Source organism: Pinus tabuliformis, chromosome 5_2 (assembly GCF_031772625.1).
Source record: "Pinus tabuliformis cultivar Carrire ecotype Pingquan chromosome 5_2, CPIR1, whole genome shotgun sequence".
In the NCBI taxonomy this organism is placed as follows: domain Eukaryota; kingdom Viridiplantae; phylum Streptophyta; class Pinopsida; order Pinales; family Pinaceae; genus Pinus; species Pinus tabuliformis.
The window spans coordinates 495845124-495872570 of NC_142306.1; the positions used below are offsets into that span (position 1 = coordinate 495845124).

Sequence of the window (27447 nt, forward strand, 5' to 3'; positions counted from 1 at the left end):
TGCACAACTGAAACCAAAAGCCCCAATGATATTGGCAAGCCATTGCCATCTTCCCAAACAGGTCCTTCAATTAGCACGACCAGTACAGAGAGTGTTCTATCCACTTGCTATCCTTTTTAATGAGGTTGTTTGTTCCAATTTCCACCATATCAATCACCCTATTCGCAAATCAAGCAATGTCGTGGATATGAAGAATTACAGGACTACCATGATTGGTCATACTTTTCACTAAATTATATCCTACAACAATCAATCTTTATGAGTCTGATTGGTTTGAGAGGAACCGTTAGATAGCTAGAGGCCAAGCCGGGCTCAAGCGGGACTACCAGACAATGCATCACATATTCACTGTTTGAGCTAGCATTTAGGAGGCTAGACAGAATCACTTGAAGCTCTACTGCTTCTGTGTTGATTTTATGAAGGCCTTTCACCTATATATTAAACACTCGACTTCAATAAAATTAGGTTTCCATGAATGTAGGGTAGTTGCATATATTACTAGTGTATTGCATATTTTTTCACCTCCACGATAATCGATATCACAATGGTCACATTTCAACATTGAAATTCCTTTAAGAGTTGACATGATTTGAGTTTGTGTACTTATTATTATCGAGTGTTTGCTTAGCATCACCTTTCAACATTTGAATTCCTTTAACGGGCGAGATGATTTGGTGGGTGTTTATTATCGTCGACTGTCTGCTTATTTCGGATATCTCGTCGTAGTTTCGTTGAATATGTGTAAATTTTTCAAACCTAATATTGTCATTCCTTACCAATATTATCCAAAACTATGCAAAAAAACAATTGCGTAGAAGTCATATATGAATGTAAGGTGAATGATTGCTCATGTACACATGCGTACGAGTGACCTACCCTTCCAAATTTCATGTTTTATAAAATATTTTAAGCAATGCTAAAAATTTTAACAAAAGCATTTCAATATTTTTTCATGATAAAAATATGAAAATTACAGATTCAGGTGAATTCAACCTGCGGTCAGACGTGGTTGTAGACGAAATATTTTGAATGGTTACTTGGCCATTCAGACCAGTCTCTGCCTTCTAAATACTGGCCATGTCAAACTATCGTCCAAAGGAAAGGCCGAGCTCTGCTTGTCTTGTGGGAGTATGCGGCCACTTGGAGAAAGTACACAAGGTAAATCCTGAGCAGATGGAAATATTAAAATGAAAATGATAATACTGGCCATGTCAAAGCCTGCTCCAAGGAAAGGTCGAGCTCCGCTTGGCCTGTGGGAGTATGCGGCCACTCTGGGAAAGTACAGAAGGTAAATCCTTTCAAATTTCTGTCACTGATGATAGAAGAAGGTGTTTCGAGATGAACTGTAACCAGATGCACCAGTGTTCAAAAGAGCTATAAAATTAGGTGTTTTGGCCCATTAATTAGGTTAATTATGGGCAACTTAATGTTTTCTCGGGAGTGTAACAATGGCTTCGAAATCCCACGCGATGCTCTCCACCTTCAAAAATAACCATGCTCCGTCGCCGTCAATACCAGCGAACTTCACCGAACGAACTTAGCACTTCAGTAAATAATCCGGTAATGGATGAAAAAGTTTGACACGTGTTTCTTACCACAAACACGTTATCAACTGCATGAACCAAGTTGGTCAAATGGGGCCCGTTCATCTGACTACGTGTGGAAGTTTTCCGTTAATGTTTTATTTGGGTAAGTTTTAGCGAGAACCCAGATGCCCGATTTTCATCTCCCTGCTCATCAATAAACTCTGTTAATGTTCGTTGAATGTTGAATTGTCCTGAATCTTAATTACATTCTTCCTAGAACAGAAGTCGTTGTTGTCCGTCCGTTAAAGAAAAGACCCAGAAGCGTCTGATAGTGCGACCGTTATATTGACGGAAATACTGGCAGCAAAGGCGAGTCCGTTGGCTAGTTAGTTAGGTATGCTGTGCATTATTTCCGAAATTTGTTCTCTGTAAATGGATGAATTTAGCAGGAGCAGGATCAATGTATAGATCAACCATTTAAACTAGCTAGTATGAGTATTATATTTGGTTCAACTCTATTTGGGGTGTTAAATGGTATTGTTAGAGATCTCTTGATCCCAAACAAGAATCAAAATCTTAAATTTGTTTACAATAAATTTGGCTCAATTCTCTTTGGGGTGTTAAAATGGTTTTGTTATTGAGATCTGTTGATCCCAAATGAGCAATCAAAATCCTAAATTTGTTTAATTAGTGTTGTTAATGTTTACCAAAGGTATAAGGTTAAGGTTCAAATATTTAGAAGGTATTGATAATATTAAGGGTATTGTATTGAGAAGGTATTGTTAATGTTTAACAAAGTTGCAAAGGGCGTTAAATAAACATATTTAATTTTGGGATGTAAGGGATTTGTACATCCCAATGAGTAATTAAAAGCCTAAATTTATTATTTTTTAATCACTCTAGGTGATTAACCACATTTAGTAAAATTTTCGGCCCTATGGGTGCTTCATAGATTATATCTATGATTATAGATAAATAATGATCCATCTTAAATCTAAACCTCACCCCAAATCTGTTAATACAGAAACAGAGGGAAAAGCTATCAAATCTGGTAATACAGAGACAGACCTCAAGTCTGCTAAATCTGTTATGCACCCAATGGTATCAATTTTTGGAGGCGCCATACCCAAAATCGCAACATACGAGGCCACACCATAGAACCATTTCAATTTTCAACACAGTTTTAGGTTCCTGAGCCACAACATAGAACCATTTTAACACAGTTTCAGAATATAGAACCATTTCAACACACAGTTTCAGATTCCTGAGCCACAACATAGTACCATTTTAACACGTAGTTTCAAATTCCTCTAGATGCAGGAGTCTTGGTGCATTAGATTTAAAGATTAAAATAAATTGATGCTAGTTTGTATTTTTTGTTAGTACCATTTTAACACGCAGTTTTAGATTCCTCTAGATGCAGGAGTTCTTGGCGCATTAGATTTAAAGATTAAAAAAAATTGATGCTAGTTTATATTTTTTGGTGCCATGCTACACACCATCGCATATTCAGATACACAAAATGGAGCCACAAGAAATTCATCTAATGATATAGTCACACATACCTCATAATAGTGAGAATGCCAAAGCTTCTGCTCTTCTTCAGGGAGAGCCTCAAACAAATGCTCTGATATGATATACTCCACACCTGAAAAACCCAACAAACATTTGTGCCCAAATTTAACATCCATAGCTTAAATTCAAGATGTTATCATTACTAACATGAGGATCAACTGCAACTAAAACTTCAGGAAAAAAACATGGGCTTTCCCCAACTTTCCTATGAGACGTGCATCGCTGGCATCTGAATCATACACAACACACTGCAAGAAATCCTCATTCACCCTGGCCACATAATGGTGTGTTTCAATCTGTCTGGTCATATCGTGTCCATATATTGCCCAAGTGCACACATGCTGTACACAAATTGCACAAATTGCGTTAATCTAGATCATGGTTCTGTTCTAGTAATTCAATATGATAACACTTTAGGAAATTAAAAGAAGAAATATCAAGAAATCAAATACCTATTGAAACTTCTTCATAGGGGTGAAGCTCTGAAGCATCTCGGCACCTGCATCTATTAGGTGGGATCCCACGATGCGTGGCTTCCCTGGCACATCTTCTGGGGTTGAAGCTATGTAACCAGAAGGTGGTCTCTCACTCGATGTCATGTTGATGGATAAACACACAATAATATCTTCCTCAGCTGAAAATTCAATTACAGAGACAAGGAATAGAAGAACACAATAAGGAACAAGCATAGAAGGTAGGCTGCCAGAGTCAATTTAGCTTGAAAGCTCAGCCATAGCTACGTGACATGCATGAAACACTTGGCTTCCTCTCTAATTTTGCTAACCCAACACGTGGTTTCATCTTAATAAAAAGTGGCCCCAACTGGACTTTGGATAAAATGAAGGCATGATAAAATCACTGTTGCCCGAACTTTGGATATAAAATGAAGTGCAACATAATTTTTTTTGGATATAAACAAACTTTGTAATTAAAATGCATGGTGCCAAAAAATTTTGTATATAAAAAAGCTACCACAATATTTTTGTATCGGGCCACGTGAAGGCCATAATAAGAGGTAGAATATTTTTCAAAGAAAAACTTTGGTTAAAATTTTAGTGAATGACATTGTCAGCATTAAACTTTGGTTAAAATACATATAGGTGGAAAAAAAAATCAGTCAAAAGATGAATTAATGCAGGGTCAACGATCAATCGATCGCTATAGTCCTGCTAAAGGCAAGGACTAACAAGACAAATAAATTATTACATTTTCCCCACTCATTATAGGTTACAAACATAGAATTCAGCCAACTCCTTGAAGTTGCAATCACTATGAATTATATCCGATTCTGTGTTTTCCAACATCCACACCAAATGCTTGAGCAAAACCACCTCACAAGAAACTAAGAAATTGTATCTAAAACTCTGAACAATGGATGATTCACATAATGGGCACTTATATAATATTGTTCCTAGACTTACCAACATAAACTATTTTACATCCCTCGAGCATTTCGTGCGGTTTGTGATTATCTGTGTGGACGAAATGAGATCGATTTCTTTATACAAATGTGGGTGCTAAAAATTTATCCCAGTCATAAGCATCATCATGAACTACATCATAAATGGAAGTGATATGACTCTATGAACATCCCACCGTAAGAAAACGTTGCCAATTCTTGATAATTATCTTGATCTTCTTCATCTTATGACTTAACTCCATTAGCATCCTCAATGGAAAACATTTCCTAGCTTGGAGGATGCCAAACTAATGTGAGATACGTTAAATCCTCTTTTATATGATTTCCTTTGGAAGAGGTGAATTGAAAACAAAGATCAATTGGGGATTCCATCTAAGGAGTTGTGTCATCTAGTATTCGATAGGGACATATTTCTAATATAGCACATGGATGGAAGAAATTTGCAATAATTTATGGTGGAAATTCCTTGGCTATAGCCAACTTTGAAAGTGAAGAAGATTTTGAAGCATGGGATCTATATATAAATATGAATTCTTTTTGGAAATAAACTTATAATACTATGTGGAAACTTGTAATTAAAATTAAGGAGGAACAAAATATGAAAGAAATGTGTAATTCTTAGGTGAGTCTAGATCAAACTGGAGAGTTTCTTTACTCAACACTCCACATTTAATCAACGCTAAATGTCATACATATAGGGTTACGAATCAGTTAAGAATTTATAATAATATCCATAAAAAAAGGATCTAAGAACTAAATAAGCTCCATAATCTCAACAAAACACAACTAAAAATAATCTAGAACAATCTACATTTCTCCATTATTCCAAGTCTCCCCCTTAATGGAGAAGTGGATCAGAGCATAACATAGAAAACAAGCCCACTTGTCTAAGTTTGAACCAGACTTACAAACTGTGACAAAGTGTTCAAGTATTTCATTTTGACTTTCTTTGTTGCAACATGTTGATGAAAATTCTTGAATTTGGTTCGCCAAAAATCAGTGTTTCCAACTTGGTTCTTCTTCTAACTCCATATCATGAACTCTGGATATTGCTTCTTGCTACAAATGGGATAATGTCAATTCATTTCACCCTTTTTAGCAAATTCAATTCCACCATTGAATTATTTTAACTCTTGTTCAATGGACCGCTCTCACGTCAATCCACAATAATGTTTAATTTCTTCAGGGCTCAAGTACACAAAAAATTCATAAACTTTTTCATCTTCTACATTGTCCATTATTTCTTCAACATTAATTGTTGGAAATTCTGTGAAAACTCCATTAAAACATGGTGCTTCAAACCATGCTTGAATGAACTATAATACATCTTCAAACTTGCGTGTTCCCTTAACTGCTGCTACAAAAATTCTCTTCATGCTCTTCTACCTATGCTATTATAACAAGGCTCTCATTATGATTTTTTGCTTCTTCTATTGCTATGGGAAGATCATCAACCACTTGGTCTTCTAAAGGAAACAAAAATTTATGAATCAGCTTCTTTTCAATGATAAATTGCAATTTATCTTCATAAAACAAGTATCCTTCATCAAATTTTATTGTAATTGTAAATTACTCTTTATCATCAACAACCATAGCTATTGGATTTACCACCTCTACTTCAAAGAAGTTATTCACTTTCTTAGACTCATCAGTTGCTTCTAATTGCTCCACAACATTTCCACAACATTTCTCTCTGCAATCTCTACATTTTTCTATACGTCTACTGTTAAATATCCACCTTCATCTTGATCAGCTTTCTCACTATACTTCATTTCAGGAATTTCATATTCCGTCTCTTCCCTATAATACTTATTCCTAAACTATTTAAACTCTCTATGTAATTGTTTATGTTTTCTTTTCCTACATATCACTTCTATGCATGCTCCTTCTACTAGCTCCAAAAAATATAGATTTCCATTGTTTTATTTGTGTTGTTCTATCCAAATACAGAACAAATTAACCCTCCTTTTTTAAGAGCCAAAATAATAAAATTTGGATGCTTTAATGAACATACAACTTTGCTCTTTTTTACAAAACGAAAGAAACTTCATGCCATTAAAAAACTCAATGATATTTCAATAGTATCACTATATAGAATGAGGCATTCATGGTAAACAACAATTTTTTATTATTTAAAAAAGTGTTTTGCTACAACTAGAATTTGGAGGTTGAACAATAAATTCTAAGCCAGGTTTTACCACGCAACTCAGTTTTTCACCTGCTCTAGCGATTCACTCTTGCTATTGATATTCCAAAACATATGGGCTCCTTTACATTAAAACTCCACCTTCACCTGCCCAAAGTCATCAAGGAATTCTTTAAGTGATTGGTCAAGCACCTTCCTAGAGTCACTTTGTAGCTCACAGTAGACCATAGATTATGGCACGTGGTCAACAATAACCATAACACATCCAATGATAAAATTATCAAGTTGACACATAAACAATGGATTCAATTAGCCACACAAAATCCACGGAAATTCCAATGCATCACATCAAGCTCAATGCTTGAATCATATCATAAGAACCAAATGTGATTTTACATTAATCAATCATGGGCTAGTCACACCAACTTCACTTATATTACACAAGTCAACGATGAGAATAAAGAAATGCATTCAATTGGCCTTCTTCACATGCAATAATACACAATGTTGATACAAAATAGATCTGTGCCTCCTCAAGTGCTCAATGCATAACAGGAGAATAGGGTATGTTCTTGTTATATGAAAAATTGCTCCAACACTCAATATCCAATGCTAGCTAGTGTGTAGGTTGATGTCATTCATTCAACATTCTTCACACCACAGGGTTTCTTCACATGTTTTAGGCTCCACAACATCCACATCTTACACACTGGTAATGCACAACAATTAGAGAGCCTTCATCAAAATTGCCGAACAAGCTGCAACACATTTCCTTAGCTCGGTTCAACTCTGTAATGATCAATTTGGGACTTGACTTTACTCGTGTCTTCCACAACACTAGCATGGGTCTTCCTCAATGCCAATTCTTCATGTTGCTTTCAATTCGCACAGGTTGACAAGGTTGACCTAACCACACACATGTCAGGTGGCCTAGCCACACACATGTGACCTTTGGACAATAACAACTCACTTCATCTCTTTAGAAAATCACTAGACTAGTCGACGTTAACCAATAAGTCTATGATCACCACTTTACTTTCTCCCATTGTTCCACTCCCATGAGGAACCTCACTTACTACACTATTAGTTCACAAACAGTGGTCCATGACTTGTAGAGTAGCAGACCTCTAACACCAGGTTGAACGATGACCCTCATCAGAGATGAACAAGGGATCAACATCACTTAACATGACTTACAACTTCACATCAAAAGATTGAGCTAGATTTTCCACCATTACCAGTAAATGAGATCTACACCATGAAGATGACGATGACTGAAGAAGGCATAAGAGCCTGCCAAAAGCTTGTTATGAAGATGCTCATTAGGTAGATATGGAAGATAAATACCAACTGAAATATTGAATGTCATTGAAAGGGAGAAATTATTGGTCAGTTACCCTTTACACCACTAGAAAGGAACACAAACAAACAAAATTTGATTTTGGAATCCCAACACGCTGGAATTTAACTCCTTCACAAGCTTTAAGAAGTGAAAAACACAAATGTAATGATATATACAATAGACACTTCTATGATAACCATAATGCGGGTACCCACTATCAGCTTCTCCTATCCTCACCATTAACACATAGGGAATTGTTTCCACATGTGGGACAACAGTTACTTCTCACAACACACCAACACAAGACACACCCAACACCAATAAATTCTCAAACAATGACATTCTCCCACCTTTGACTACAAACTAGACCAGTTCTTGTTATCAAACCACAATGGACCGCTCCACACTCACCACACAAGTTGTTCACACTCAAGCTATGTGTTCTAATTCACACTCTCCAATGTTCCTCCACACACAGACCTTTCAATGTGATCCACCAAGATCCTTACACATCAGTCACTCCTCACATATTCAACTCAAATTTCCTTTGCACTTCACACCTAAGACTTCACATCACAAGCAGACAACGTCCTACTCCTCATGCATTCGCAGGATTAACTCCTTGCCTACACGCTCCTGTAAAGAAATCAATAATGGTAGTGGTCACTTCAACAAACACTTTTACAATAGTCTTCTTCCATGGCTATACACGTAATCTCAACAATGCATCCACACAATACTCATTAAGTAAATTTTTTATTTCCCTCATTCAAAATATTTATACTGAGTTATTTAGAAAACCACGACATAGACAATTGCATGATAATGATCTCATATCTCATCCATCTCTACAACAAAATATATTTATGATGCACATAATTTCCTATTCGCGTAACTATCACTTTCGAAATAAAGTTTCTTATTACGATCATTCAAAATATAATATTAGGTTATTAAATGCCAGATGTTTAAGGAATCAAAATATTATGCTTATTCATTAAGCTTAAGATACAGTGTAAAATTAAGGTATGGTATATGAGAGTAAAATTAAGATATGGAATATTTTTAATTTTATTTTTGATTTATAATAGTATAACTATTGTAAAATATTAAAAGATATTTCAAATTTTATTTTTATTCTAAAAAGTTTATTGTCTATTAATGTAAAACTATTTTCATGCTTTTTTTGGTGTAAAACCTCATCTATTTACATGAGTGAAAATGATCCAGGTGGATGTTGGTGGCCACCCGCGAAGTCCACTTGGACACCCACCATTGTTCCTTTTAGCTTTTTAGTTTCCTTAATTGTAGCACAATTTACTATTTTTAGTAGTTTTTCAGGTCCTGAACTTCTGGAGCCATTTTGGAGCCCTAAAAGATGTTTTTTGGGAAAATTGGTAGCAACATGGGTCCATGGACCGATGTTGCCCTTCCCAAAGTTGTAGTCCTTGGATAGATCTTTCTAACGAGATATTGTGCATGTCAAACAGAGATCGTACGCCAAAGTTACGACCCCGAGAAGTTGTTGTGGCAATTTACCCAAATGAGGCCCACAGTTTGGCGTTTCATCTTCTAGGGTTAGATTTTTGGATCCTTAGGGTTTTCCATTGTTCCTCAACAATAAATAGGCCTTCGAGCCTCATGGTAACACAGTTTAGAGGCATGTAGCCACCACATCTCTTCTTAGAGATAAGCTACCATCGCCCTAGGTAGTTTATTTCCATTTCTGTTTGTAAGCATATTTCAACATTTTACATTAATGAAATGAAGTATTATTTCCACGGCATCTCTGTGTTTATGGTTATCTCTATAATTTGTTGTGTTCCTGTTTAAATCTGGATCAATGGTATCTGAGCAGTCTGCTTTTTTTCTCTGTTTTTCTTTGCATGCCCCCAACGTGGTCAGGATATAAGGATTTAAGGCTTGAACTAGTCAAACCTTTGCAAGACCAGCCTCGCAAATCCCTACAGACTCCCATGGAGGATGAAAAGAAAGACAAGGGGGCAGGAGATCCTATCAAAATATTGCTCGAAGAAGCCCTCGAGTGACAAAGGAATGCGATGATGGACAACTTTGCCCAGATCCTTCAGTGGCTACCCAAGGGGGACGAATCGAATTCCAACAGTTACTCTAGAAATGCCAGATCGTTCAAGGTACAACCTAATTTTGAAATCCCCATATTCGAGAGTCAAATAGACGTAGATGCCGTCGATAAATGGTTAAATCTGCTAGAGGGTTATTTTTCTGTTCATGCTTTTTCTAGTCCAGAAAAGATTATTTTTGCTCTTCTCAAAGTAGCCCCCCATGTCAAGGACTGGTAGGAAACCTACTGCGAGTAGAAGGATGAAAGTATAGGCTCACTATTTTCAACCGCACCCACTTGGAATTCATTCCGAGATGCCGTCAAGGAGCAGTACTACCTTGTCAGAAGCTATGAGGATCAATACATAAAGTGGACCATGCTACGACAGGGAAGGGACCAAGACATCCCGGAGTTTACCAATATTTTCCATACCCTTCGCACAAAGTTGGGTATCAAGGATTTAGAGTAGCAGTTGGTACTCAAATACGGTGGCTGCCTGCACAAGTACATCAAGGAAGAAATAGAATTCCTGAAAATCTCCTCGCTCAGCACAACTTACCGATATGTTGTCAAGGTAGAGGAAAAGTTTAAACAAAAGAAGCGAGACTTTGGATCTGCGAATCTGAAGCAAGAGAAATGTGCCCCCAAACCACATAACAAAGGACAAAGCTAAGGTGGGGCAGCCCAACAAAACATGCCAAAGATGTAAGAGAATAACAGTGCTGCGAAGCCGAAAAAGGACACGTGAAAGTGGTGTGAGTTTCACAAGAGATCCACTCACAACACAAGTGAGTGTCAGGCCAAGCAATCATTGGTGGCAGAGCTAAAGGTTTCAGAATTAGATGCATGTTCTGACTCTAAGTCAAAACCCGACAAGGGGAATGAGAAAGGGAAGCAGATTATTGATGCGGAGCCCAATGCCACCATTGTCACCACGAAGATCCAGAAGGAGGAACCTGAAGATCCAGAGGAGGAGGATTGTCTCTTCCACTCCCAGATGTGGGTAAAGGGATTGTTGCTATAGTTCATTGTCGACAGTGGGAGCCAAAAGAACCTCATTTCGGAAGAGGTCGTGAAGCAGCTGGGCTTATCGACCACAGCACATCCACAAGCGTACACCATCGGGTGGCTTCACCAAGAATGGGATCTTCACATGAGCGAGTAGTATCACCTTCCATACAACATCAAGCCCTTCACGGATGAGGTATTGTGTGACATTGCTCCCCATGAAGTTTGTGATGTATTATTATGACAGCCATACTTGTGGAAGCGACATGTTGTGTATGAATCAAGGCCCCATGCTATTATTGTTACTTTGGCAAATACGTTGTATGGGATACCGGAGGTAGAACCACCTACCGCCATCTTTTAGGTTACTGCAAAATAGTGGCCACGACCTCCAGACAGGGCCCCTCCACACGACAACTACAAATGGACAAGGTCGTTGAAGAGTATGAGGACATCTTCACCTCCCTCGCAGGGGTCCCTCTGCACTGTCAGGTCAATCACTCCATCGATCTGATGCCAGGTGTGTCATTGTCCAATGGACCAATCTATCGGTGCTTCATTCTAGAGAACATTGAAATCAAGAGGCAGATTCAGGAGCTGCTGCAGAAAGGTCACATCCGTCCGAGTTCATCACCCTATGGGAGCCCGATCGTGTTAGTACAGAAGAAGGATGGGACTTGGAGACTTTGTATTGACTATCAGGCACTGAACAAGATCATTGTCCGTAATAGGTACCCAATCCCATGGATTGATGACCTCCTAGACCAACTTAAGTGGGAAAAATATTTCAGCAAGATCGATTTGAAATCAAGATATCACCAGGTACCAATCGAACCCTCCAATGTGTGGAAGACTTCCTTCAAAGCCAAGGAGGGCCTTTCCAAATGGTTGGTTATGCCTTTTGGATTGATGAATTCTCCTGCAACCTTCATGACACTAATGGATGACATCTTGTGGTGATTCGCCAACTCATTTGTAGTGGTATACTTGGATGACATCCTGATCTTCAGCCAGAATTGGGAAGAGCACCTCCAACACATCCGACAAGTTCTCCAAACACTACGGCAACACAACTTATGTGCCAATTTGGAGAAATTCACTTTTGACATGACCCAGGTTCAGTATCTGGGATACATTATTGATGAACAGGGGGTGCATGTGGATCCAACCAAGATGCAAGTCATTCAGGATGGGCCTTTCTAGGTCTTGCCAACTTCTACCAGAGGTTCGTGTTGAGATTTTCTCATATCACTTGGCCCTTGAATCAAGTCACCAAGCGAGGAGCGAAAGAAAAAATCTTTTGGTCTGAATCTCAACAGAAGGCATTCACAAAGTTGAAATATTGCCTCTACTTGACATTAGTACTCACATTACCAGACTTGCAACAACCATTTGTGGTTGAGACAGATGCCTCTGACTATGCTATTGGGGCAGTCCTTACTCAACACGGGCATCGAGTGGCATATCACAGTAAGACACTTTCAGACACAGTCCAGAAGTATTACACTTATGACAAAGAGATGTATTCCATTGTGCAGGCCTATCGAAAATGGAAGCATTACATTTTGGGGAAGGAAATGGTCATCCACACAGACCACCGATACCTATAGTTCATATAGACCCAAGGGAAATTATAGAATGATCACCATCATAAGTGGTCCACATACCTGCAACAACTCCAATTGAATATCAAGTATAAGAAGGGCATCACCAATAATGTTGCAGATTGCCTCAGTCGACCACGGATCATGGCATTAACCATGGTGCTCAACTCTTGTGGGCATGAGACTTCTGATTGGCCACTTCTCTATAAAAGTGACCCAGAATTCGGCTACACATACCAGACACTCTTGGAGGGTCAGCATGTTCCAGATTTTCACCTCCAGGATGCCCTGTTATGCCACCTGGGTCACCTTTTTGTTCCTTCAAACGAGCATGCCAAGATGATTTTGGAACCACACTACAGTCGAGTTGATGGGCATTTCGGGGTCGAGAAAATGGTGGCAGTACTGCAGAATTATTTCTATTGGCCGAATCTTTGACAGGATGTCGAGAAGTACATAAGATCATGCACTGCCTGTGCCATTGCCAAATCGAGAAGCAAGTCCTCTATACCCTATTGCCTACCCCTAGTCGACCTTGGGAATGCATCTTCATGGATTACATGTTAGGCCTTCCTTCCACTAAGCATGGAACGACTGTGTTTTTGTGGTCGTCGATAGGTTCTCGAAGATGGCCATTATGGCGGCCTGCAAGAAGAATATCACAACAGAAGCCACTGCTAAACTCTTATTTGAATGAGTGTGGGTACTCTTTGGGATCCCACAGTCTATCATCTCAAATCAGGATAGCAGGTTCCTCAGTACATTTTGGTCCTGTCTCTGGTCGATGTTGGACACCAAACTCACTAAGTCCACAGCCTTCCATCCTCAAACTCATGGCCAGACAGAGGTTATCAACAAGATGATCATACACATTTTATGCATGTACAACTCAAAGCATCCATGCACATGGGACGAGAACCTCCCCTATGTTCAACATAGCTACAACCGGGCTCTCATAGCTCGACTGGCCAAGCCCTTTTCAGGTGAGCTTGGGATTCTAGCCACTATGTCCCATTGATGTGGCCATGCCATTTACAGCTATTCACATAGATTCAGCTCATGTCCAGTCCAAAACAAATAAGGCAAACAGCTTCATTAAGAACATCCAACACATTCACCAGTAGTTCCATGACATTCTGGAGAAATCAAATGCCAAGTACAAGCAGCAACATGATCAACATTGGGTGCCACACAAGTTTCAGGTGGGCGACAAAGTCTGGTTACATTTGCAAAAGGAATGCCTTACTGAAGCCTATCAAAAACTCAGACCACTCTGATATGGTCCTTACACCATTACCAAGGTCGTGGGAGATAATGCATTTGAGCTCAGCATTCTCCCATTCCTTGGCCTACACCTAGTGTTCAATGTGGACCGCCTTCGGCCTTACTTTCCACCATTACTAGACACATCCAACATTGCAGAACAGCTCACACCCATAGAGTTAAATCCAGATTGCATGGAACAAGTGACAATTGATCAGATCATCAACACACAGATCAAGCACACTCGAAAACAAAATATCCAATTGTATCGAGTTGTCAAAGAATACCAACTCCTTCACCAGGGCAAGTGGCTCACCAGGGACCAAGTTCAACAGAAGTTTCCTCATCTCATGGAGGAACTCAATGCAATGGGGACCATTGCTTCCTAAGGGGGGAGGAATGGTCTAGGTGGATATTGGTGGCCACCAGCCAAGTCCACTTGGACCCCTACCATTGTTCCTTTCAGCTTTTTAGTTTCCGTAATTGTAGCACAATTTACTATTTTTAGTAGCTTTTGGGGTCCTAAACTTCTGGAGCCATTTTAAGGCCCTAAACAACGTTTTTTGGGAAAACTGGGAGCAACATGGGTTCGTGGACTAATGTTTCTTTTCCAAAATTTGTATTTCTCGGATAGATCTTTCTAACAAGATATAGTGTGCATCAAATGGAGATCGTATGCCAAAGTTACAACCTCGGGAAGTTGTTGTACCAATTTACCCAAACAGGGCCCACGGTCTAGCGTTTCATCTTCCAGGGTTAGGTCTTTGGATTCTTAGGGTTTTCAATTGCTCCTAAAATATAAATAGGCCTTCGAGCCTCATGGTCACATAGTTCAGAGGCATGTAGCCACCACATCTCTCCTTAGAGATAAGCTACCATCACCCTACTTGGTTTATTTCCATTTATGTTTGTAAGCATATGTCAGTGTTTTACATTAATGAAATGAAGTATTATTTCCATTGCGTCTCTGTGTTTATGGTTATCTTTGTAATTTGTTGCGTTCCTATTTAAATCTGGATCAGAAAATGTTACTAATCTAATGTTTATAATGAATATTTAGTATCAAGAATTAGTTAAAATTAAATGGTCACTGATAACCACCTTTTTATTCTTTATTCATCGTGGATATATGCTTTGGAAAAAATGGGTCTGATTATCACAAAATATGCAGGAACATTTGTGTTGTAGGAAAATCATTTATTCACTAACACAATTATTGTTAAGTCAGAGAGAAATACTAATAATAACAATTCTTATATTTTGACTCATCTTGGTCTTTCCCAGAAGGAATGTGTAGATTCCATGAAGGAGATGTTGGAAATGCAATAAGATGATGGAGCTTAGTGGAAAGGAGTCACCTTCACTAAGTTGGTCCTCAGGCTATTTTTGGTGTAAAGTCTATTTTTAGACTATGTCTATTTTTAGACATATGGATCATGGTATATGAGTTGTAGGGTGCTGTTTATGGATGATTTGTCATGTTGGGAAAAATAGATGGACTTCTATTTTTGGTTCACAGTGGAGTGATCAAAGTCTATTTTTAGACTACCAGGCTAAAAATAGAAACAGTCAAATATTATTAGCCCTTAGTAATATTTGGACTATAAACTTTATCTTATTCTCTTGGAGCACCTCAGTTCGAGCTACGAATGTGGCACATGCAGCTGACAACAGGAATCACGTGGTTTCTTATGTGTTAGTTGAGCTATTGCATTGAGGACTTCAGTTAGAACTCATGCATGTGAGTTCTGTGGAGTTGGATGTGGAGTTGATGGAGTTGTGTTTAGTTTGACTTAGTTGAACTAGTTGTATTTAGTCTAACTAAAGAATACACTAGTGATGAGTTGTGTGAATTGATTGTTAATTAATTCACTGATTATTAGCTCATAAAGCAACTAAAGAATACATCAGTTAACTCAGTGCATGGACAGTTCAACAGAGACAGGTGTTAGAGGTAAGTGAAAGGGTGAGTTGTGACTATCAGTTGTGCATGAGATTTGCACATGCATGGGATTGAGTTATACCAATGAGGACTACACAGTGTGGGCCAATATCAAGGAAATCGTAGCCTATGCTCATGTGATTTTCACTTGGCATTGTGCAGAGGAGGCAAGCAAAGCAGCGGAGAAGATTTAAACCTGTGACTTGTTCGGATCTGAGCTAGTTTTGTGTGTAACAGGTGGAGATAGTACTGAGTACTTGTGAGGAGTATTGTACTATGTATTGTTACATGTTCTCAATCATTATAATATACAGATAGTGTGGGGTTTTCAGCTGTATGCTTTCCCCGGGTTACATACTTTGTTAATGTGCACATGTGATTGATGTTTCATTGTTTTTGATGCTGCTAAATTGATGATCAACGTAGAGGAGATTATGTATTGTGCATGTATTCCACAATAGTGTATAATCAGGATAATCTATGTGAATAAGTGTTTAATATTCAAAATTTATACATGGTATCAGAGCTGGTTGATTTGTAGAAAAAGTTCTACAACATATCAAAGCGAGGATTGATCATCAGATCTATTATTCAGAAAGTGTTTACATTTTATTTCTTCAGGCACAGTCTGTAATCGGGCTAGGTAGCCTCTGGATTCATCCTTCTTTTGGAAGGTGAGATATCCGGTGAATGCCCATACAGTCGATATTTGTACAAGAAATACTTTGTTCTCATGAATTTTAGATCAGAAGCGATTGAGTTTTGAGCTAGTGGAATGGCGCTCAAGGATAAACTCAGAAACATTAATTGTGAGAATGGAGACAGTATGCCCAGGTATCTCACGAGGTTCACCCAATGCCGGGATGAGCTGGGCAGTGTGGGGGTGATTGTCGATGATGAGGACTTGGTGAGCTTGGCTCTCCTTGGTCTTCAAAAGAGTTGGCATTCCTATCAGGACTCTGTCAATGGTCGGGAGAAATTGCCAAGATGGGAGAGACTTTGGTCGGATCTTGTGCAAGAGGAGATCAGGGGGAATACCAGGGACAAATCTTCATCAGAGGTATCTGGTGAAGAAGATTGTGCTTTGGCTGCCAAAGCAAAGAAGGTGAAGGAGAAGGTTTCTCTTTCCGAATCCAGTTCTTCCAATGATGGGAAGAAGGTTGACAAGTCAAAGGTGAGATGCTTTCGTTGTCATGAGTTGGGCCGTTATGCTACTAATTGCCCAAAGAAGAAATCCAAGAAGGGATCCGGGGAAGGATCTGAAGGTGAGGCACTTGCTTCACAGTTGGAGTTGGATTTCACACTGTTCGCATGCATGGTTTCATCCATGGTGGGAAGTGGTTGGTTTCTTGACAGTGGAGCTTCTTTCCACATGACCAGTGACAAAAGTTTGTTCAGTACTTTGGAGGAGAAAGATATCCAAAAACTCATAGCGATGGGTAATGATGAGAAGTATAGTGTCTCAGGTGTAGGCACGGCTATTTTTCAGAGGGAGCATGGAGCTCGCCTTACCTTGACCGATTTCAAGTATGTACCAGGACTGAAGAGAAACTTGGTGTCGATCACGATGCTAGAAGACAAAGGCTATGATGTAGTCTTCAGTAAGGGAAAGGTTTTCCTTAGACACATCATCACTAGACAGGTGAAGCAAATTGGTTCACAAGTCAAGAACCTGTATGCTCTTGAGGTTCAAGATGCATGCAAAGCCTTGAGCAGTGAGGCAACTGATGGAGACTTGGTGGTTGAAAGGGAGTGTATATTACCTCTCAACATCCAGAGCCAGAAAAAGTCTCAGACGATTGTGGAGGAGCCACGATTGGGGCAGCAACTTCAAGAGGTTTTGGAGTAGCCACAACAAGGGAAGTTGAGAAGAGATCGAGTAGAGACATCTACTCATGCAGAGACCTCCAATATGGGGAAATTCGAGCCAGGTGGGCTGAGGGATCACATGCAGCCATACCTCCAGGTAGGAGGTGGGGTGATGTGGATTGATCATCCCAAGGAGAAGGGGCAAGATCCTTGAGGTACCCAACCTCTTGGATGATACCTTGCTATGGGAGCCCCGATGTGGAGTAGCAGGAACTGACTTATTGGGTAGAGACAGATGCGGATGGAGCGGTAGAGAGAGGGATAGTGTAGGGAATCCCAGGAGAGTGCATAGCTAGCAGGTTGTAGCAATGCGAGAGGCACAAGTGTTTTGCACAGTGCTAGGTGGCACAGAGAAGTATGCAATGGTGTGAGATGCATGGAGATGTTGCAGTAGTGTAGATGTCAGAGAGGGAGCACTTGTCAACAGCAAGTAGAGCTTCAGCATCGGAGTATGTTCCTAGCCCAACAGAGTGGTCAGTTGGGAGTGTTTTTGTTCCAAGTGTTGTTGGAGAAAGTGGACTGGGCAAATGTGATGCATGCAAAACTTTCAGAGTTACAGGACAGGGGTTGCAGATAATCAATATCTTGTTGAGAGGGAGTGCTAAAAATGCAACAAGATGATGGAGCTTAGTGGAAAGGAGTCACCTTCACTAAGTTGGTCGTGAGGCTATTTTTGGCGCAAAGTCTATTTTTAGACTATGTCTATTTTTAGACATATGGATCATGGTCTATGAGTTGTAGGATGTTGTTTATGGATGATTGGTCATGTTTGGAAAAATAGATGGACTTCTATTTTTGGTTCACAGCGGAGTGATCAGAGTCTATTTTTAGACTGCCAGGCTAAAAATAGAAACAGTCAAATATTATTAGCCCTTAGTAATATTTGGACTATAAACATTATCTTACTCTCTTGGAGCACTTCAGTTCAAGCTACGGATGTGGAACATGCAGCTGAGAAAAGGAATCACATGGTTTCTTATGTCTTAATTGAGCTATTGCATGGAGGACTTCAGTTAGAACTCATGCATGTGAGTTTTGTGGAGTTGGATGTGGAGTTGATGGAGTTGTGTTCAGTTTGACTTAGCTGAACTAGTTGTATTTAGTCTAACTAAAGAATACACTAGTGATGAGTTGTGTGAATTGATTGTTAATTAATTCACTGATTATTAACTCATAAAGCAACTAAAGAATACATCAGTTAACTCAGTGCATGGACAGTTCAACAGAGACAGGTGTTAGAGGTAAGTGAAAGGGTGAGTTGTGACTATCAGTTGTGCATGAGATTTGCACATGCATGGGATTGAGTTATGCCAATGAGGACTGCACAGTGTGGACCAATATCAAGGCAATTTTAGCCTATGCTCACGTGATTTTCACTTGGCATTGTGCAGAGGAGGCAGGCAAAGCAGCGGAGAAGATTTGAACCTGCAACTTGTTCAGATCTGAGCTAGTTTTATGTGTAACAGGTGGAGATAGTACTGAGTACTTGTGAGGAGTATTGTACTATGTATTGTTACATGTTCTCAATCATTATAATATACAGATAGTGTGTGGTTTTCAGCTGTATTCTTTCCTCGGGTTACATAATGTGTTAATGTGTGCATGCGATTGATGTTTCATTGTTTTTGATGTTGCTAAATTGATGATCAACGTAGAGGAGATTATGTATTGTGTATGTATTCCACAATAGTGTATAATCGGGATAATCTCTGTGAATAAGTGTTTATTATTCAAAATTTCTACAGGAGAGTTGAGGGACAAGGCAACGAAAGAAACACTAATAAATATATCTTTGTTGGAAGAATATTTTGGCACAACCTTTCAAGGACGAAATGGAAACCCATTGTTTAAAGGAGAGTGCATTGGATAAATGGACATCATGTTGGGAGCTCAAAACATTTGGTTCCAAGCGGTGGAGGCTATGAGTGGAGTAAAATTGATAGATACTAACACCACACCTTTTCTCCACACCTGTCTTCTCTATTTTAGTAATGTTGACTATGTAACGAAATCCCTTCCTCAGTTTCAAAAATATATATGATTGGTATATCCATTGAGCATGAATGCTCTAGAACAGGTCATTCGTGACCACATTTCAATGAAGTCATTCAACCTTAAACTTGCATGGTGTTATGTTGGCCTGCAAGTCATAGATTTCATGGATATTGCGCACAAGAGATAAGTATTCATGCCATTATTATTGAAAGAAGAGATTTCATACGAATATTTTTCATTTAAAAAGAAAAAAGTATCCATTTTCATAAAAAAAAAAAAAAATGTGTGTGTGTGTGTGTGTGTATATATATTGCATAAAGCAATTAGCTACATTATTTTCTTGGAAAGACAACATGGTAAAAGACAAATTAACGATGCTAATCTTTTGGAAAATAATTAATATGAATCTTTTGCATAAAATATAGGAAACCATGTTAATTCTTGAAAGATTACATATGAATTATTGTGCATAAGATGATAAGAGTCAAGTTTATTTTAATGAAAGCTCGCATATGAATCTTGTGCGTACAGAGATAAGAACCCATGTTAGATTTCTTAAAAAGATTATGTGTTTGTATGAACATATTTAGTTCCTATTGTGTTAGATTTATTGAGAAAAATATGTGTTCATATGGAGAAGAATAGTAGCTATTATGATGTTAGCTGCCTTTTGAAAAGAATATTTGTTTATATGCGTCAAAGTAATAGTTATTGTGTTATTTTTCCTTTAAAAATATTTGTAGTTGTGAAGGTTTCTTTTCTGGAAAAGAGTGTTTTCTTATGCAAAAGAAAATAATAGTAGTTTTGGTGTTTATATTGTAGAAATATTTCCCTTTTCTTATGTGAAGAGATAGTGATACCCATGGTGAATCTTCTCAATATTACCATATTCTTATGGGCATAGGTAAAATGTAACTATTCACTTTCTTATAATGCACCATTATTCTTTATTAAGAAGAAGGTCATGTTTTACAGATTCAAAGCTCAACTGTCCCTACACCCTTGAGGTGTCAAGGTCAGAAGATCTAGAAGACCATTCTTTACAATTTCAAGGGTTACTCGCAGGAGCCCTTACCTTATTTTTAAATCTATCTATTGCCCATGCTAGTCTAATCTAATAAAGTAAATAATAATAATCCAACTCTAAATTTTACTAAAACAATGAGCCTGGCTAAGGGAAGTGACAACCCATACCTTCTGCAATCGTTTGGCATCCAATTGCATTGCATTAAATTCAATACCTCCTCATATATATAATTTCATATATGTCGGATCTCAAATAAAATGGTATATTTGTTATTCCAAGAAAAAAAAGTATCTTTGTAAAAATAAAAAGTATTCACATTTTGTGACTGCTACTAGGCACATATACATTCAAGCAAAAAATAACTCCTAAGCTAACTTCTATTTGAAATATTTTACGTCTCTTACATACAAAAGGGTGTTTCATCCTATTATAGGACCCTGAAACTTTTAAAGGAATCAAAACAATGACCATCATAACTAGCATAAATTTTGTCTGCCACGATTTCAAGAAGATAGAAAGAAAAGCATCATATAGAGCGTATATTCAAATAATAACAGTAATAACAAAAAAAAAGAGAGATATTAAGACTAGATGAAAAAACGTTTTGGATTTTTTGGATAATCCCCTTCCTCCATATGTTTTTCCATCTCCAAGGCTTTTGCAACTTCAATATCTTGTTTTAAAAGGTTGTTAGCCAACACATCGTGTTCCCTATAAACATGTGTGCGAGAGATACTATTGACACTACCAATTAGAATCCTAATTTTTTTTAGGAATGGTTGAATGTATATACCATGAATCTTTTCATCTCCAATCAATGGTCAACTTCAAATCTCCAAATACTTGAAGTCAATCCATCCTTTCTCCGCTGCAATTCTCAGTAGTGCAACCAATGTCCTATACTCTAACCATTTATTAGATCCCTTTCCATGACCTAGTTAAAGGAGAAATTATTGGTATCTGAAGAGAACAAGACACCTCCAGCACCACACCTATTCGGGTTTCCTTGGTTTTCTCCATCAAATAAACCCAAGGAATAGTTTTATTTAGTTGTCCCTATTTTTTTGGAGGGTTTGAATTTTGGCTTTTGGAGACATATTGATATCAACATAAATATACTTGATTTTTAAATAAAACTTCTAAGGGTGAGAGACTTTCTATGAAAAATAAATTATAGATATGCAAAGCAATGACACCAGGGAGTGCCTTTTGATATGACATAGTCATGTCTTCCATATAATGCTTATGTATTTCTATCAGAGAGAGCTTCTCCCATCTCCCTTTGCCTTCAACTAAAGTCAAAAACTCATTCCAAATTTTTTTGGTGAATGGAAAGTCTCAAAAAGAAATCCTAGATACCCAAAGTAACCACAGAAGGGAGTGCCTTTTGATTTGCAAAATTCATGCCTTCCATCTAATTCTTTAGTCCTTCTATCTGAGATAGTTTATCCCATCTTCCTTTATCTTCAATTAAATTCAAAATTTCATTCCAAACTTTTTTGGTGAAAGGAAATCCTTCTAAACTGTAGGAGAGAATATGGACTTCATGAATGAGAGACTTAAACATGGACATGTATGAGATCACTTCACTCGAATTCACTTCATATATGGTGCAAGGCCTTACATTATATTTTCTTTACCTCACTTCATCATTTTCTAGGGAAGGTGCATTGCATGAGATAAGTGCCTCCTTTAAGAGGATCAAATATCTATAAAGTGAGGGAAAATGGCCATGCTTTAACACAGTTTCTATGAAATTGATTGGAAACACTTCATCTCTATCTCTTCTTTAGAAATTATCTTATTGTTATCTATATGCTCTACAGGGGATGTTATTGGATGAATATTTTATTTCGTACCCATGATACAATGGGTCTCTTGATTTCATGCCAAGGATCCATCTCTATGTGATGATTTCTTATATAAAATGTAGAATTTTAAATGATTTTCGGTATATGAGAATTAGGGATGCCCCTAATATAGTAAAAGCACCTTTGGATTGATCATTTATTGGTTATCACTTGATATTTCTTAATGGATATCTTGAAATTATTTCCATCCTGTGGTGCATTCTTTAGTGACAACAGGTAGAAACTAAACATTTGTTCAAGTAACGCCATGGCACATGTTTATTTTAACTACCTCTTTGAGGCCCTCTTTTAATAAAAAAAAAAATCATAGTGTGATAGTTGATGGCCAAAGTCAAATGTATATTATAGATGATGGAGATTTGAACTTGGGAATCTATACTTTCATAAGGAAATTTCTTGATTTTGTTGAATTTGAATAATTACAAGAATCTCATGCTTCCACTTTTTGCAGCAATCCAGACATTTCAATCCCATTCTTATGCATTTCAAAATATATATCCATTGCTTCCACCAGAAGGAATAACAAAATATCAACCAGTTGTAGTTTGATTGAATGTACATGTATCTCTTTCTAATGTCCATATATATTGTTCCATTTCACAGTTGTGGATTTTTAGTGACTTTTTTTTTCTAGAAAGTACCAATATTCTTTTCTTGGTGTTGTTTTGAATAAGTTCTCTCATGCTCTATTTGGTTTGTTTTCATCATCTTGGATACTTCAATTTTTCTTGATATGTGGCATAACTTAGGCATGTCATCATTTATGAAATCTCTTTCAAAATCTATGACCTTAAACTACATTTCTTCCACTGATGCTGGGTTTTTGTAATTCGTTGCACCACAATTTAGAAAAAACAAGACAAATATAATATTGATGCTTCTTGGAAAAGAATATGTGGACCCATCGACAAATGCAACATATGGTTCCCTCGAAAAAAATAACATTTGTGAAGACACTTGTTGTTGGAATCATGGTTCCAAAGGAGTACATTTTCCATGTCGATACAAACTTACATTTGCGAGAACCTATAAGTATTGTACAAGATGCACACTCTGCAAGGCTGGAAATATTTGTTGCTAATTTTTCCATTGATGAATATGGCATGAGCTACAATTATAATGATGATATAATAAGAAAATATCTTTAGTTTGTGGAAAACAAGAATTTCACAATTGATGGCATCTTAATGGACTTCTCTATAACAACATCAGAGGTTATAGGTATGGATTTCTTTCAACTTAACCTCCACCAATTTGTCCAATCCCTTATCCATGCAGGTCTATAATTCTTCTTATGTCTTTCAAGGCAATAATGTTTTTATAATAAGTATATATCTCTTTCTGAATATATTTCGTTATTTATCAAGACTCTTAGAATTATAAATTAATTGAATTTCTGGGGATTAATGAAAATATAGCTTGCTATGCAAAGAGTAATATCAATATATTTTCCAAAGTAGGTGCACAGTTCACTTCATATCCTGCTTGCTTGTTAGTAATTTTTTACCTGTGCCTTTCAATGCTCTCATATATTTTCTGCTAGAAATATTGAAAATCTAGAGTATTGTACATGCAGTGCTAACATTAACTATGCTGCAACTGGTGGTTCTAGGAAAACCATTAATAATTTCTCACAATCGAGCTAGCAATGACTACCCTGGATGTATGGATGTTTCCTATTAGGTTGCACTAAGAGATGGAGCTAGCTACATTGATTGTACTGTCCAAATAACAAAACATTGTGATCTTATCTATAGGGAATCAATGAACTATGATAGGAACAAATATCTTATCAAATCCAATGTTTTGTCCATCTTGCCTAACAACAGTACCAGACATCAACAAAATGGTGTCAGATATCCCAAAGAACAAGCCAAACATCTTCACATTTGATATCAAATGGAATGAAATTCAAAGCTTGACATGTAAGTTTGACCCACACTGGTTGTCATTGAAAATGATAGAAAATTTCTTCCTAGCTCACCATTTAATTTCGAAATTTTCAAAAGCGTAATCATTTGAATTTTTCCTCAAATGATTCTACATTATCTAAATTAATGTTTTTGTGATCCATAAATTGAATATGAGAAAACTTTCGGTGAAGATCACATCATAAGAAATATGTCGATGCGTTTCGAACCATCTAGTGTCAACGAGTTTTAAATCTTGTCTTGACAATGAACGGGACTAGATGGTTCAAAATCACGGGGGACTCACTTAGTGAACATCTGACATATCACGTCCGTTCGTGGCATATTAAACAATACCCTTAATTTGTCTACATATTGGAAAATCCCTCTAAAAATCACATTATTTAACCCCTTACCAATATAAACCCAATATAACTTCCCAATTTAAAAACCCCCTACTTTCACTAGATATCGTAGGTATCCATTTTTTCATTAAAATTTTTTACGCCCCTCTATATTTTTTCATTAACTTTGAGCTCAATTTTTTATATTTCCAATATAAAATCCCTTTACCCCCTATATATCCCCCATTATATTATGTTATTTTTCCCTTAATATATACCCCCCTATATGAACCCACGTGGTATGATATTGCTGCCCCAGTTAAGCCCTGGTGTTCAAAATGCATCAACATATTTCTTATGATGTGATTTTCACCAAAAGTTTTCTCATATTTGATTGTACATTGTTAACTTCTCCCTCTTTTTATCAATAATAATTGAGAACTTTAGCTTTGTTAAATATAACAGGTTCATGGAGTTAAAATCTTGCACAATAAACATTATTCATTTTTTTGTGATTCTAGAGGGAAAATAATGTAATATTTTGATATGAATTACTTGGACTATGCAGCAAACATTTACAACCCTTTCAATATACATATGGCTATAATCTTTTAGGGATTCCTACATAAGCTAATGTGGAGAAATACATGGACATCTCTAGCTTTTGGAATTTGTGCAAAGTCAAGGAAGTGTTTGTGCCATCATCCACATAGAGGTACAATTCTTTAATCTCATTAGTAATTTGAGGAGTTACATTTAAAACAATTCATGAAATAAAAGTAAATTGTATGTACTATAAAAAATATATTCTTTCTTGCTTTTTTTTCATATAATGCATGAGTTATAACATTGGAAATGAACCTTAGTATAGCTCTAGACATGAATGGTTACAACAAAATGACTGACAAGATCATGATACAATGTGAGTTCAAGCAACTTAGAAAATTTAAGTTGTTTTATGTTGCAGAAAAAACTCATATCAGCATTCCACATTCTACGGTTGAGGAGATCAAAACATTTATCATCCTATAGTATTAAGGAAGAACGAGATTTGTTGGCTTCTTAGTCATTTCTTATAGGGGCCATGGATATTATCCAGTGAAGCATATTTACAATATGTGAGTTTTCGTCTTTCTTCTCAAAAATGAATTTGCCTCGCTAGCCTCACTACTATATAAGAGGGGTTCTTAATATGTTTATTTAAGATTATCCTATTATGCATTATTTTAATCAATGTCTATATATGCAATTTCAAGAATGGTCATAACTCACATACTTTTCAAAGTATCTCAATGGAAGAGCATCTGTCTTATAAGAAAGATGTTGGTGGTTAGATTCCACTATGCCCTAACATGAATTAATCAATGAGATTGTAGTTTATTTTTAATTAAATATTTTTTATATTGATTTATTTCAATGGTGACATGACATATTTTTCTAGATTCATTTTTTTATATTGTGAGACAAAAGTGATATTGTATTGTCTTTAAATATATATATATATTTTATTGTTTATAGAGAGACAATAGTTAGGATTAAAGATATATTGTCTATATAAGGACAATATGTCTTTAATCCCAACTATTGTCTCTAGAGAGATAAAATTGAAATTGTCTCCTAAGAGACACTAATGCTTATGTTATATATTGTCTTTATTTGACACAACAACTTAAAAACAATATTTAAGATAATATACAAGTTTTTTTGTCTCAAACTAAGAGAATTTATCTAAAAATTGTGTCAAATATTGTCTTAAAACCCAAATTTATAGTATAGTGAATACTATATAGTACTTACATGCTTTGTTGGGCTCCTAATTTTTCTATTCATTAGCAATAACTGAATGATAATGTGAAATAAATGAAATATGATATTTAATTAGCACTACCGAATCCTAACAAGTCGTTTAGATTTGTTAAAAAATATGTGTGTCATGCGAATCGTGATGTTTGATTGATTGGTCTGTTGGGTATGTTCGTCTGTTGGGACTGTACCGGGTACGTATAAAATAAATTAATCGTATAGAGCGAACAATTATCTATCCCTCATAGCAATTATTTGGTTTTGGCTTACGGGCAGTTGCTCGATACAATTACTTCTTATAAGTGAGCACATTGTCTGACTTCTACCCCATATCGCTCTGTAATGTTGTTTACAAAATAATATCCATGACTATTGCAAATTGCCTGAAGCCAACTTTGTCTAATTACATATCCCCCCAACAATATGGCTTTCTTAAAAACAGACAAATTCATGACATTGTTGCCACAGTGCAGGAATGCATACATTACGTTCAGTCGAAGAATCTTAATGTGATTATAATGAAATTCGATCTTACAAAAGCTTTCCACAGTCTGAATTGGGCTTACTTGAGGCTAGTCCTTCATAAGATCAGTGTACAATCCCAGGCTATAAATTGGATCATGGCTTGTGTCACCTCTGTCCAGTACGTTGTTATCATAAATGGTCTCCCGACCACCTTTTTTTGAGCAGGTAGGGGTCTTAGATAGGGTTGTTCTCTA

The 27447-nt window shown here is 37.1% G+C and overlaps 1 protein-coding gene across 1 annotated transcript in view; it reads right to left on the reverse strand.

The window, feature by feature from the left end:
* Positions 1 to 2630: 2630 nt before the first annotated feature.
* LOC149159866 (uncharacterized) overlaps positions 2631 to 27447 on the reverse strand; it is a 62875-nt gene continuing 38058 nt past the window's right edge. The window contains exons 2-4 of the mRNA XM_089434445.1: positions 3316 to 3442; positions 3092 to 3174; positions 2631 to 2717 (exon numbers count right to left, since the gene is read on the reverse strand). Coding sequence (XP_089290571.1) covers positions 2631 to 2717; positions 3092 to 3174; positions 3316 to 3442 — 297 coding nt within the window. The remainder of the gene's footprint in view (positions 2718 to 3091; positions 3175 to 3315; positions 3443 to 27447) is intronic.